Here is a 14371-nt window from a genome sequence, read left to right as displayed (position 1 = left end):
TAAAGGCTCAGCCTCTTTGGAATTAACTGTAGTTTCCACTGAAACAATGTTAATAATAAAAATCAATCACTCCACCAACAATAACCACATTATGATTTTGTGTATCACAGAATATAAAACCTCAGACCATCTCTGGGTCAGTTTCCACTATCTTTAGACACAATATTGGATAAATATTTTAAAAAGCACGTAGGCAACAAGTTTATTAACGTGCTGCCTTCAGAAAGACGAATATAGGAAATATGGAAAACCCGCTGCATCAATTCTTTGAATGTTTATCAAATTCAAAGACTAAATAACCACTTTTTTTTAAAGAATAATCCTTGGATCCCAAATATTGTGAAATTTGCACAATTACTTGAGGAATGAAAGATATATGTATAAAATCCCTATATATACGACAAAACTGCATCAAGTTTCAAATTATTAAGTTAACTGATGTTGAAAAAAAAATTGCTACATGTTAAGCAAACAATCAAAGAGGAGGTGCAACTCATGGTGGCATATAATTTCTTATAAAGTGGAAAACCAGGCAAGATGCAAATATGTTGTTTTTTTTTCTCCTAAAAGGCATCAGTCTGCTGGTTACTCCATTAAAAATGGTACACATGACACAAATAGCATGACAACAGACAATGTTGCTGGTGAAAAGACAAGTGGGTTAATTGCTAATAATATAATTTTATTTGGGTCAAAGTGTGGGGTGAAAGGACTAATCAAATGTGCAATAATGGTGAGAGGAGTGGGGGGTGGCGGGGTGAGGGATAGTCCTCAAGTAGAAGTGTGGATCAATCGACAGCACACTAACCACACAGAGGGCTAATGGATTTCAGTTCTATCCACCACACTGCCCAAACTCCGACACTTCACAGTCACGTAGAAAGCCCTACACAAACAAATTAAAATCATCCGAGAAGAAACAAGCCTGCATTATAACATTGGAGCTCCTGGAATGCCTTTGGTGATTCCTCACATGATCAAATCCTAAAATTATTGTCCGGAGGTATGTCTGTAAAATTCCATATATATCATCGCCGAAAGAGAAGACGAAAGATGCACCAGAAAACCAGAGGTCTCCACTGTGATCGCAGATGGGTTTTTTTTTGTTTTTTTTTCATTTCTGTCTGCTGAGGTTAAAGTCCTTGTAGTGCTCTGCAGTTACCACAGATGCTCACATTCTTCCTAACCAAGAAATCACACGTTGACGCCCGCTCCAGGATGATCGGGTCTTTAGGAGTTAATGTTTTTTGGGGCGGCAGTCCGTGGCACACAACGTACTTCTCCAGACCCAAAAGCAAATTGACTACCTCAGTCACCGAGGTTAAGCGTGCTGGGTATTTGTCGTACAGCGTGTGGGTGGGGACCAACGGCTGCTTTTGGACGGTGACCTGATAGCAGAAGCCCGGGTCGATCAGCACCATGGTGTCGGTCATGTTGGACTGCTTGGAGCACTGGATGAGCTGCAGCTGCGGGCCCTCCACCATTATAGCATACCACAGGATTGGCAGTACAGACGAGCGTAGAGAGTGTAAGAGTTTCATGAGCTGGTTATCTGCATCTGCACCACTCCCGGCCGGGTTATCAGCCAAACTGAAGATCTGCATAATCTGCAAACAAGAGAATGACATTACATACACAACAGATCGCCTGCGGTTATTCGGAAAACCAAGAAGTCTCAGCAGGGTACTTACCATGGGCAAGTCCTCCTCTTCTTCTTCGTCTTCTTCCTCGTCTTCTTCTTCGTCTTCTTCTTCTTCTTCAACTTGCTTGGAAGCATCTCTCCCTTTGTGTGATCTCTCTGCATGCCATCTGCTTTGCTGGTTCTATAGTGACAAACGTCAATTTATAAGCTCAACTATTAACAGTGACAGCTCAATATCTAACTGATTTACAAATAAAAATATCAAACTACTTCAAACCTAAACTGAACTCAAATTTAGAGCCCGACCAATACTGGATTTTTGAGGTCGCTACAACTTTTAGGGATATTGATATATCGATCAATATTTTTAATGTGTACTGTATTCACAGTCTATATATAAATACATATATAAACACATATCTTTTGCAGTGATCCCTAAAATGTGTTTATCAAACTCTTTTGACATGAAAAGATGGAGACAGGGTCTTTGACAGTTTATTGTCCACACTGACGTCAGTGTAATGAAACAGTCAACTTCTATAAAATCAGCTTTAAAGTGCAGTGTGAGATCAAATTTATCCATTATTTGTATTAGATTAGTGGTGGCTCACTACTTTGAGCTTGCAATAGAAGGCCCTAAAGAGTTCTTCACTACTTTACCACTGTACTATAACAACATTGTTGGACTCATAACTGACTTTGACCTTATTATACGTTATTTTTCTTTGTCAGAACCTGGCACCATGGTTACCTGGTAACTAAAACAATTATTCTTGGTAATAAGTAATACGCATGATAGTGTCAGACAGTGTGGAATGAGATAATTCAATAGAACATTACAACTCCTTAAGTTAAAAGAAGGAAAAACTAATTGTTTAAGTGATCAAATAAAGAAAATCTCCATTGTGTCCTACACCTACTTTACATAAGTAAGACTGCAACATCAGATGTTTTCATCTGATCGAGTGAACGTCAAAACATGTGACCACAAGAACAAATTGAAGGACGGCCAAGAAGAGAAGGGTGACAAGTAGAGAGTGCAAACAGCTTGGCAGCAAAATACATCCATTACACGGAGATCAAATTAACTTTGCTGGGTGGCCTGGTGCCAAGTGTTTAAGACGCGTACCAAATAATTGCAGCATCTCCAGTTCAAATCAGCCTGAGGGGGAAAGGAGGGGGCTTTGTTGCATTTCATACTTCATACCCCTCGGTCTTTCTGTCCATGTTTCCTGTCTGTAGCTAAAGTGACAAACTGTGCGCGAAAGGCAAAAATGACCAAAAGCTTAAGTTGAGTGATAATTTCACACAGACACAAGAGAGCGGAGGACCAGGAAGAAAAAAAAAAGATCCCACTTGACACGACAGAAATGGACATATCCACTGCAAAAAGATTCATCCACCCCTGAATAAAAGAATTCAAAGTGCAGTATGCAAAATCATTCACTGGGTAAAAAACAAACCTCAAAGTTGGACCCAGGCCTGGATTCATAGCGCAGAGCCTGAGCCATAGGCCAAAGAACAGCATGACAACAGATATATAAGGACATGGACCGGGTGCCAGAAGTGTTTGTGAGGGGCAGAGTAGACAGAAGGCCATGATGGCTCACAATCAGTCAGGGTTAGTGCTTTTATTAAGCATGGGGCGGCTACCATTGGTATACAATCGCCCAGAAAAATGTAATAGAGCTGTGGGGCATTTAAAGCAAACGACTCCCAGACTAAAAACACAGGCCAACGAGCACAAAATCGAACACAAGTCTACTGCAGAAAAAACAGAAGAAAGAATGTAAACGTACCAGCTCAGAGTCATTGTGGTTGCTGATGTGAGGGATTCGGTCAGACAGTCCATTCCGATGTCCAAAGTCCGAATGATTCGACTGTAGGGAGACCACATCGTGTTTGCATTCTGTTTGGTTTAGAAATAAGCTTAAAAACTGTGTAGATAAGAAGCCTCATCATACCTGCTTAGATACAGGGTTTCGCACACCCAGTTGTTTGCTGCCTGTCGCAGGCTCAGAGCTCCAACTTATCTACAACAGCAAAACATAAGCAAAGTAAGAAGAAATCCACAAATCCTTCCAGAACGGGATGAGGTCTAATAGTATCTTTTAAAATAACCTCTATGAGCAAAGATGGCAATAAAATATATGACAAAAGTCATGGGACACTCACTGGTTGTAAATTACTGTCATCATCTTCATTATCAGTGAAGTCCAAGCCAATTTGTGCCCCTTTGCTCTTCTTCAAACTTGACTTGCGACTGTATGTGTAGTGAGGTCTTGGCCTGCCCGGCAACATGAGGCCATCTGGCCCATAGTCACCTTGTCCCATCTGGAAGGGCAGCAAATGTCTCTACCAAACATAAGCACAGGAATATTTAAAACCAAGACTCTTGCAACAATATGAGGGGCGATCAAAAAGTTCAGAGACTGCGACTGTTGCACACAAACTGGGAAGGCAGCGTGGCACAGTGATGTGCACTGAGCCAGGGGAAGCTATTCTTTTCATGAGTATGTATTCCAAGTTACATCGCTTGATCAACATCAGCACCTGAGTTACACCTGTTTCTGTTACCACTGGTAAATGTGTATTTACGAATTCACCATGGACATTGTGTCAAACTCTGGAAATCAGCAATGGAGATTCTGGAAATGCTTCAGAAAGCCTACAGCAGTGAAGCAATGAAGCAGGGCAAGGTGTTTTGAGGGACATTTGTGTTTCAAGAGGGGCAGAACATCACTGTCCAAGAACAACAAAGGTGGATCAGATCAGGAGCGCAACTTGGTGGGTTTTCTTTGACATTCGCAGGTTTGTGCACTGTGAATTTATCCCTCAGGGTCGGACTGTCAACACCAAGTTCTAATGTGATGTTCTGAGGTATCTGATGGAAATGTTGCGTGCAAACAACCTAAACTGCGGTGCGATTGGCACTCGGGTTCTCCCACATGATAACGCACCCGCTCCCCAGTCACCCTGCTTGCCGCATTGGGCTTCCTGCAACTTTTATCTGTCCCCAGAGATTTAACACAAAATCTGATGTGCGCTCTCTGCTCAAGCGACAGGTCCACATTATAATTTCAAATGCATACAGTAAAGGAAATAATGATTTGATCCCTTGCCGATTTTGTAAGTTTGCCCGCTGACAAAGAAATGAATGTTCTATAATTGTAATGGTAGGTTTATTTTAACAGTGAGAGACAGAATATATATATATTTTTTTTAAATCCAGAAAATCACATCAAATAAAAGTTATAAGTTGATTTGTATTCGATTGTGTGAAATAAGTATTTGATCCCCTAACAACCAGCAAGAATTCTGTCTCCCACAGACCGGTCAGATTAGTCCTCTGAATCTCAACTTGTTACCTGTATAAAAGACACCTGTTCACAGAATCAATCAATCAGATTCCAACTCTCCACCATGGCCAAGACCAAAGAGCTGTCTAAGGACATCAGGGACATGATTGTAGACCTGCACAAGGCTGGATTGGGCTACAAGAAGGAGGAGGAGACAACTGTTGGTGCGATTATTCAGAAATGGAAGAAACACAAAATGACCATCAATCGCCCTCGGTCTGGGGCTCCACGCAAGATCTCGCTTCGTGGGGTCGCGATGATAATGAGAAAGGTGAGGGATCAGCCCAGAACTACCCGGGAGGAACTTGTTAATGATCTCAAGACAGCTGGGACCACAGTCACCCAGAAAACCATTAGTAACACACTACGCCGTCATGGATTAAAATCCTGCAGCGCCCGCAGGGTCCCCCTGCTCAAGAAGGCACATGTACAGGCCCGTCTGAAGTGTGCCAATGAACACCTGAATGATTCAGAGAAGGCTTGGGAGAATGTGATGTGGTCAGATGAGACCAAAATCAAGTTCTTTGGCACCAACTCGACTCACCGTCTTTGGAGGAAGAGAAATGCTGACTGTAACCCCAAGAACACCGTCACCACTGTCAAGCATGGAGGTGGAAACATTATGCTTTGGGGGTGTTTCTCTGCTAAGGGGACAGGACGACTTCACCGCACCGAGAGGAGGATGGACGGGGCCACGTACCGTGAAATCTTGGGCGACAACCTCCTTCGCTCAGCCAGCACACCGAAAATGGGTCGTGGATGGTCTTCCAGCACAACAATGATCCAAAACATACGGCCAAGGTAACAAAGGAGTAGCTCAAGAAGAAGCACATTAATGGAGTGGCCGAGCCAGGCTCCGGACCTTAATCCCAAAGAAAATCTGTGGAGGGAGCTGAAGCTTCGAGTTGCCAAGCGACAGTCTCAAAACCTTAAGGATTTGGAGAGAATCTGCAAAGAGGAGTGGACCAAAATCTCTCCTGAGATGTGTGCAAACCTGGTGACTAATTAACAAGAAACATCTGACCTCTGTGCTTGCCAACAACGGTTGTCATGTTTTGCTAGGGGATCAAATACTTATTTCACACAATCAAAAGCAAATCAATTTATAACTTTTATATGGTGTGATTTTCTGGATTTTTTTTTTTTTTTTTTAATATTCTGTCTCTGTCAAAATAAACCTGCCATTACAATTATAGACCGTTCATTTCTTTGTCAGTGGGCAAACTTACAAAGTCGGCAAGGGATCAAATCATGATTTCCTTCACTGTATGTACCAGCGGTCGCATAAACGTATGTAACGCAGGTGCTGATGTTTATCCAGCAGCCTAACAGGTTACAGCTTCTCTCTGCTCTGCGCACATCACGGTGCTTCACACCGTTCGTGTGCAACATCCACATCAATCTCGGAATTCTTCGAATGAACGCTTCTCGTACTGTAAGAATCAATAATAACTGGTACCTGTCTTACCATTGCCTGTCTCTGACACTGACGGAGACGGCACTTCTGTCTCTTTTTGTTGCTGCCCCCGAACTTGGGTTTGTCTATACAGAAATCACACGTGCCGCAGTCTTTCCTGCAGAGACAGGCCTTGCATTCTCCACAGGAACGCCGCTTCCGCTTCTTATGCCACTGAAAAAGAAGATAATCAGACTATTTAGCACAAATATAAAGACAATGCGTAATCATTAAGTGAACAAATCAGCAATAATAACATCATTTTGTTCAAGATGTTTGAAGCTAAAAGGGTATTACAGTGAAAAGATGTATGTTTAATTGACTCAAAACCTTCCTCTTTAGAATTATAAACCTTTGAAAGAAGTAAAATGTTCTTCTTGTATTTATGCCAGCACTGCTAAAGGCAAAATCAACGTTGATAACGCTGACAACAAAGCAACTGCAGCATATGTGCTTCTTAAAAAAAAAAAAACACCAGAAACTGAAAAACTAAATAATTCCCTGTAACATGCTTGGCTGAGGTGGAAAAGGAAGAGTAAGCCTCATAAAGACAGAGACAGAGATAGATGGAGGGAGGGACAGCACACTGGAAAACTCTGCCCACTTTACCTGTTAAATAATCGGCATGACATAATTACAGCATTCACTGGGTGTCTGCTATGATTAAATTGTACGCGTTATCACGGATAACATTTTTGCTGGGAAACTCGCGTGTCACACGTGAAAATTGGCATCTTATCTGTACTCTAGTCATGACTTGCATGTGACATGTGCATCTCGCGCAGGCTGTGTGGCTGCTCCAGCTTAATAAGATGGGTGCCCGAAATGAAAATCAAGACGTTCTGTGAGCGTCAAGCACAGTGTGTCCCAGGCCTCAGTGACAGAACTGTGACGCACATGAAGGATTGACTGAGTGAAACAGCACCCAAAAAATGTGATTAGAGCGGAACAATGAGGAGGCTGTAAGCTTCCTCAAATGAATTCATGACACAAACAGACGTGTCATATTTCCATCGTGTTTTCTGCAGGGTTTTCTATTGTTTGGGGTTTGACTGATGTCTCCTCTTCTGTGATGGTTTAAAGGTCCCGTATAGCATAAATTCAGAATTTCATTTCTTTTTTGATTACGGAGCAGGTTTAGGTACTGTATAAATACTGTCACGTGTTAAAGCGCTCAGTCCACAGAGAAATGCGCACAACCTGAATTCAGCACGTGTACATTTGTGATGTCACAAACTCACTAATTTCATAAGCACGGCCTGCTATCCAACCTCTTACGTGGAAGAACACAGTGAGGGGTAATTTTTTTTAATCTTATTTTGAGGATTTCCCAGAATTCTCTGAAACATTGTGCAACATTTGGATGGAAACTTGGCTGGTGAGTGCACTCCCACGAACACATTCCTAAAACGTGTTACCATTGGAGTACACAGCAACTGGCATGAATTAAAAGTTGACCGCAGCCATGATTCTCTACGAAGGGAAAGACTGCCTACTTTCACTGGTCACGGTTACAAAATGGATTTTAGATGATTTTGTATTGCTTTCAGCAATATGTCTTCCTGTCAGTCGTTCAAAAGAAAACTCACATCATCATCGTCATCAGTTGACATATCATCCTCATCCTCCACGTCCACGTTGACCGAGAAGTTCTCTGTGTCACTGCTCTTGAAACTTGGTTGCTGTGTGAATAAACCATTATCAGTGGCAGTGGGCAAAAATGTTTGACATTCTTTATATCTTTTTCTTAAAACCATGAAAAACAAATATGGTGATATTACAAAGGTCTTACCTGTGAGTCTGTAACTTCGCTCTGTAAAATAAAACAGCCATGTTAGAACACAGAGAAACCAATTCAGGTAAAAGATTGAATGTGTAAAATCTAGCGGATTATACAGTGGCTTTTCTTACCTGAAAACTCGTGCTGTCATCAAATGTTTCAGGAATGTCATTGTAAGTCCTCGGCTGCAGGAGGCCTCCACTTCCAGGGCTCTGATGGAACATACAGGAAAAAAAAGAGGCACTGATGCAAAAGTAACAGAACCAAACAGAGATTAAAACATGCGATGGGATGTGTACCCATCAGCTTACCTTGCGAATAGGACATATACATTTCCGTTTCCGACACAAGCGTTTCCGTGACTCTGGGCTTTGCAGTCCGTGCTTGCAGTTGGCACACAGGCCACAATTGACCGTGTTGTGACATCCCACACACTGACCACAAGGAATCCACTACGGTTGACATGGAACAAAAACAGGAAGCCAGTTTGTTTAGCTATTATTATCCATGAGCCATCCGTGTTTTATGATTCAGTTTTATCAGAATCCTAATGTCAGAATAATATGTCCTTATTTTGAAAGCATGCTGAATATTTGCATGTCATTTTGCAAACAACGCTTGTTGACAGAAAGTGTTTTACCTTTCTGAATCGAATCATTGGATGCTCTTTTGTCTTGGATGCTGATAGGATAAAAAGAAAAACAGGCGCTGTTACGAAAGGTCTTAATAATTGCATGTTTTTCTTTTATTTCAGATGCAGTTTTGCTTTAAATCATGACTCTCCAAACTCACAAACTCACGTACCCCAGCAGGTGGGACAGCAGGGCCTCTTTCTTTGTTTGTCGTACCATGTGCCTGTGAAGGAAATCCCGCATCTGGCACAGACCCTGCCGAGAAACACAATGACCCTTAGTCCATCTGAATTTACCAGCAACTCGCAACAAGCTGACAAGAGAGTATTAGAGATAAGGTTAAATGGCATGTGGACTCACAGAGTGCTGTCTTCTGACCCAATTTCTCCATTAATGGAGGGAAGCGGAAGCGGCCTGGATGATGAGGGAAGACGAAGTTTAATTTTATCTTCCACAGGTGCATCCTCATTGAGGAAACCTTGATGTGGAGTTCCCCCTGTGCTGCTCAAGACGAGACTCATCTGGTTGGACTGCACGTGTTTGGGGCCGAGGCTCGGGGTGAGCCTGTGGTGGGAGTCGGGAGTGTCCGCCCCCTCCCCTCTCTCCATCCAGCTGGACTCGGAGGAAGAACGCTCCCGGATCTTTTTCTAAAGGATGAGAGAGTGGGGATGGACAGCGGACCATAAAACACACTGTCCACGCCCTAAACTGTTTTAATGATTTGGGTGATAAAAGCGGGCAATACCTTAACTCTGTTTCGAATTCTTATGGGTGGTGCTTCCCCATCGAGGAACTTTCCCGACTTGTACTCAAAGTTTGACAAGTTAAGATGTCCCTCCATCACTGACATCAGCTCCACTCGGCTTCTCACTCGATCACCCAATGGACTGCCGAGGGGAAGACACGATTACAAAATGATCTCGTAGGCATTCATTCACATGCGACTGCATCTAATGACCTAATGGCACTTAAAAAAATACAAATTATTGTTATTCTTTATTATTAGTAGGGCTGCAATCCACTCCTCTGTTCATTTGATTTTTTTTTTTGATAAATCATTTAGTCTATAAATGACCAAAACACTCATCAAAATTCACCAGATTTTATTGTCGTGTCTGACCAACAGCCCAGAACTCAAAAATCTAAAAAACTAAACTCATGTAAAGAGTTCAGAGCAGAAAATGATTACATTCAGAAGATCAGAGCAGCAAGTGTTATGAACTTTGGCTAAAATTTGACAGTTGTAATGTTGATTTTATTTTGTGATATTGTCCAGCCCCAACATATAAATATTTACCTTACTAAGGGAAGCAGCACAAAAAGAGACAGTTACAGGATAAGTATAAATAGTAGCAGCAGTATTATGTCAACACTACAGTTCTCAATATATAATATGCGAGTAGGTTTGTCCCCTTGAATTTGTTATTCCTAAAACGGTATTTACCTGAGGTAATAAACATCCTTCTGGCCAATGCTGGTGCCTGAGCGTCGAACAACCTCTCTACGCTTCCAGCCGTCTCCAAGTACGGCCCACTCTTCCCATCCCTCATCAGGATGGGCTCGCTTACGACGAGGCATCTGAAGTCTGAATTTAAAGCAGGAGAAGGAAGATAAACGTCTTACAGTTCTTCACAACACGCACAATGAAGACAGACTGCACGTGAAGCTGTCCAAGAAAATGTTAATATAGTGAGCTACATTGTGCTGTGTATTAATTTTCTTTCAACAGATGGAGGTGAGGTTACTGATCTTTGGGGCCAGTGGCAATACCAATGTTGGGTAGTAACAAAATTCCAACATGGACGTATCAACCAAAGTGTTGTTATTAAACACCTGTGACAAAAGTATGTAAATGGGGGCAGCATATTTTAAAGTTTGACAATAAACTGTATTGTTTCAATGGCATCTGTTCACTGAAACAGTGACGTGCAAGTAGAATGTAATGATTATAAATAATAAAACAAATAGGACAAATTTCAAATTACCCCAAGCATCGTTTTCTGCATTATGTTCTGAAAAAAAAAGAAGAAAAAGTCATATTGGACAACATATATACCGATATGTCTGTGGTTGGCCAATATCAGCTGGGCTCTCCAAATGAGAATATTTTTTCATTGGCAGTTCCTCAGAATATCTGACAATAGACTACCTGCAGAACTTTGTCAGGAAATCATCCTTATCACATATGCACCATTACTGCCAGGCCTCCGGTGATAAAGGCAATAATTTGACTCTTGTGAATACACATGTACATTAATATGCAAATGTTGTCCAAAATTAATGCAGCATCTTATCAGAGCCGCAGCTTATTATCCAATTAATTGGATATTGGCCTACCACACATGTATCAGTATTGGCATAAATGTCAAATATGTGCCAATATGAAAATATTTTTTTTTTACATAACGGCGCAGAAAAAGATGCTTGGGGTAATTATTGTATAGTTATTCATAATTATCACATTTCCAGTGAAGTTTACCGTTTCAGTGCAATGGTGTCGTTAAGGATGTAGTTAATGTTTTAACTGTAAAATATCTTGCCTACATTCGTCGTACGTACTTGATAACCAAATTTGAGGGACAGTGCAGAACATATTTGATATATGTATATATCTATAGAATATTGGCCTATATGTCAGTACTGTAATTTTGACTCCCTGATATCTGTTCTTAAAAAAAAAAAAAATCCAGTTCCAGTCACGCTGTGATTATCAGATTACAGTACAAGATGTAAGTGCTGTGCTGAGAGCCAGCATGTTGTCCTGTGTGACAGGATATTACAACACTATGACATGATGGAAGCAAGACATGATTCAACCTACTGATATATCTTTTTGAAGGCCTTCTCACTGCCTGCAACACTCTCACTCCTCTCACTCTCTCCTGCCAGGCTCTCTTCCTCTGGATCCTTTCTACCGATGCTGTAGGCGTCATCATCCTCTTCATCATCAATATCTTCAAGTGGCTCAAACCAGTCGACAGGAGGAGGCTCGTCACCAGGGGCCTTATCCTCTTCTTGAACCTCTGCAGGGATTCCCTCGACGCGGTGCTTTGTGTCGAGGCCGTCGGAGGGTGCTGCTTCAGCCGTGTCATCCGTTTCGCTGCTCTTCCTCTCCGTGCTTTGTCCCACATCTTCCTCAGGAGGCTGTCTGTCAGGGAGCGGGATCTTGGCGGGTTCCTCGCTCATTGATGCACAAGTTTAGGCTACAACGTGGCTCCCTTCCAGACAAATTCTCGACCCTCTACAGACGGTCCTGTATCCCATTCAGCGGTGCGGATTTAGCAGCTTGACCCTGGCAGGCAGCTGAGCTTTTTCTTTTTTTGGGGGGGGGGGGTGGGGGGTGGAGAGGGAGAGGGGTCTGTATTATCGTCAGGATGGTCGTTAGTTCTTCATCACAGAACCTAGAAAACAAGTGTTGTTTATTAACAGGGAATTAAAAAAAATTATAAAAAAACACGCCTGTGTGCCCAGCGCAGTGTGCCCAGTTAACCCGGCCTGATGGCCTTACTGTTGTAAAGTTATCTTAAACATCCAGCAGCTGGTTTGTTGTTGTTGTTGTTGTTTTTCACGGTTAAAAAGCGAAGTGAGATCTAGAAATTATTATCACGCGAACGCAACGTTAGCTGCAAACAACGCTGTCACACCTGAAGGTTCCGACTCTCAAATAATAATCCCGATCATTTCAAGCGTGTGATACAACGTTACCCCCACACAACACCAAACAGTGTGTTGTAAAAAAAACAAAAAAAAAAAACAACAACACTCACACTGGAGGAAGCAGCAGACACTGAAGGCACGAGCAACGTTGGCCATCGTTAGCTTTAGCTCCCCTCCACGGTGAATTCTTGCGGACATTATTCCTGAGCTGAGTGTGTCTCTATTGCATAACAAAAGGTTTGTGATTAGGAGGGTCAAAACACACACACACACACACACCTCTTGGATAATAGTCCGCATATGTTTGGCACTCTAGTCTCAACACTTAGCTCCTCCTTCACTTTACGAGATAAGGCTAAACGATAGTAGCAACCATGTATCCAGCACGAACCGGAAACGGCGGTAGGACCAACGAAGGCTCAACACCAAAAGACCGACATCCGCCTGGAAGCAGGACTTCTTCTTCTGTGTTGGGTTTTAAAGGCGGCTCGCACCTTGTTGCACCACTGCCACCTTCTGGTTCTAGTGGCCTCCAATGGGTTCCAGACTTGTGTCCTTTTAATCAGTCCAGTTCTTCCCAGGAAGCTGACCAGGAGCCTTTCACCCTACCCATTGTCCCCAAACTCCAACATCCAAGAATCTTCTCAACGCATTCATCAAGTCATTTCTCTCTTCCACAGAACATGTGATGGTTAATTGTGGAACTCCCACAGTTAATCACATCAAGTTCATGAAGTCCTGTTGGGTGTTCACTTTACTGTGGCCTCTTCATTAGCGTTTCCTCTTTTCTACTGCCTTCCCTTGCTTCTTTCAGGACCAAGTCTCCTTTATACTGTATACAAATGCCTTCCTCTGCTCTCCTGCTCCCATTACTGCTGCCACTCAAATAATTAATTCAATTTCCCTTTCCGATGGATTCTCCTCTTGCCTTCGAGAGGCTTGGAGAGTCTACGCAGTCTTTTTTTAATAGCTTGAATATGATCGCTGTGCGTTGTCTCCTAATCCTTGTGTATACTGTCAATATTTTGAGAATCAAATCCTGGCGTTCACTGGCCTCACCTGACGTTAGAGTGTGCAGGGCAGAGATTGAGTCACTGCAGACAAGAGCTCGGGCTAATTTGTTTTGTTCAATCCATTCTCGAGCCATGGATATTGGGCGTTTAATTCCTCTGGAACTTTTAAATGGTAACTGTATTACAAAAATCCCATCTCATCCCATCTACAACATCTTTGATAATATGCGTCATCTACTCTTTGCCCTTTAACTGTGCTGCGTTCATGGGTAATCAGAAATTACCGAGACTACCAGATCATTAGGATTGTGGTGTTTTTCGATAATCCTGGAGTTGTCTTTAAGTGTTGCCGTCAGTGCGGGATTTTGCAGGAGGCACAGATTGAAAAAGATGATCTACTATTAAAATTAAGTTATCTTAATATTAAATACCTCTATTTTCTTCCAAATGATACACAGCCTGAATTTAGTAGGTACACACGTGCTTGGTAAAATGTACATTTATCAAACATTTAAGGCTATTCTGACAATTGACAAATAAGATACTATAACATATACAGTGGTGTGAAAAAGTGTTTGTCCCCTTCCTGATTTCCAATTTTTTTTGCATGTCTGTCACACTTAAATGTTTCAGATCATCAGACAAATTTAAATATTAGTCAAAGATAACACAAGTAAACACAAAATGCAGTTTTTAAATGAAGGTTTTTATTATTAAGGGAGAAAAAAAATCCAAACCCACATGGCCCTGTGTGAAAAAGTGTTTGCGCCCTCCTGTTAAAACATAACTTAACTGTGGTTTATCACACCTGAGTTCAATTTCTCTAGCCACA

General features: G+C 42.0%; 1 protein-coding gene across 7 annotated transcripts; it reads right to left on the bottom strand.

Moving 5' to 3' along the window:
* Positions 1-396: 396 nt before the first annotated feature.
* mbd1b (methyl-CpG binding domain protein 1b) lies at positions 397-12988 on the bottom strand. Of its 7 annotated transcripts, none has more exons than XM_069713982.1 (17): positions 12918-12988; positions 11691-12270; positions 10314-10454; positions 9615-9756; positions 9230-9516; positions 9042-9124; positions 8878-8918; positions 8549-8689; positions 8369-8449; positions 8250-8270; positions 8047-8139; positions 6461-6631; positions 3818-3997; positions 3607-3675; positions 3442-3522; positions 1692-1823; positions 397-1607 (listed from the first exon to the last, which is right to left on the bottom strand). In XM_069713982.1, the coding sequence occupies exons 2-17, from the start codon at positions 12053-12055 to the stop codon at positions 1134-1136; spliced, it is 2502 nt and encodes an 833-aa protein (XP_069570083.1). In that variant the 5' UTR covers positions 12056-12270; positions 12918-12988; the 3' UTR covers positions 397-1133. The 7 variants fall into 7 exon arrangements, with proteins under 7 accessions (XP_069570083.1, XP_069570061.1, XP_069570101.1 ...); XM_069713960.1 differs by having other exon boundaries at positions 12637-12949; XM_069714000.1 differs by having other exon boundaries at positions 3818-3976; positions 6470-6631; positions 12637-12949.
* Between the last annotated feature and the right edge of the window lie 1383 nt (positions 12989-14371).

The sequence above is a fragment of the Brachyistius frenatus genome, unplaced genomic scaffold, assembly GCF_029030835.1.
Source record: "Brachyistius frenatus isolate BFR_SWC_R1_liver_20210118 unplaced genomic scaffold, ASM2903083v1 Contig_4, whole genome shotgun sequence".
Classification (NCBI taxonomy): Eukaryota; Metazoa; Chordata; class Actinopteri; family Embiotocidae; genus Brachyistius; species Brachyistius frenatus.
This window is presented reverse-complemented; position numbering and strand designations above follow the sequence as displayed.

What these genes read in the sequence shown, in the direction of transcription:
- mbd1b (XM_069713982.1), bottom strand. Translation starts at nt 12,055, where the DNA reads ATGAGCGAGGAACCCGCCAAGATCCCGCTCCCTGACAGACAGCCTCCT. An exon ending in GAAACCCTGTATCTAAGCAG is followed by an intron (nt 3,523 to 3,606) that starts GTATGATGAGGC and finishes GTCTCCCTACAG; the next exon opens with TCGAATCATTCGGACTTTGG. An exon ending in ACCACAATGACTCTGAGCTG is followed by an intron (nt 1,824 to 3,441) that starts GTACGTTTACAT and finishes TTGTCACTATAG; the next exon opens with AACCAGCAAAGCAGATGGCA.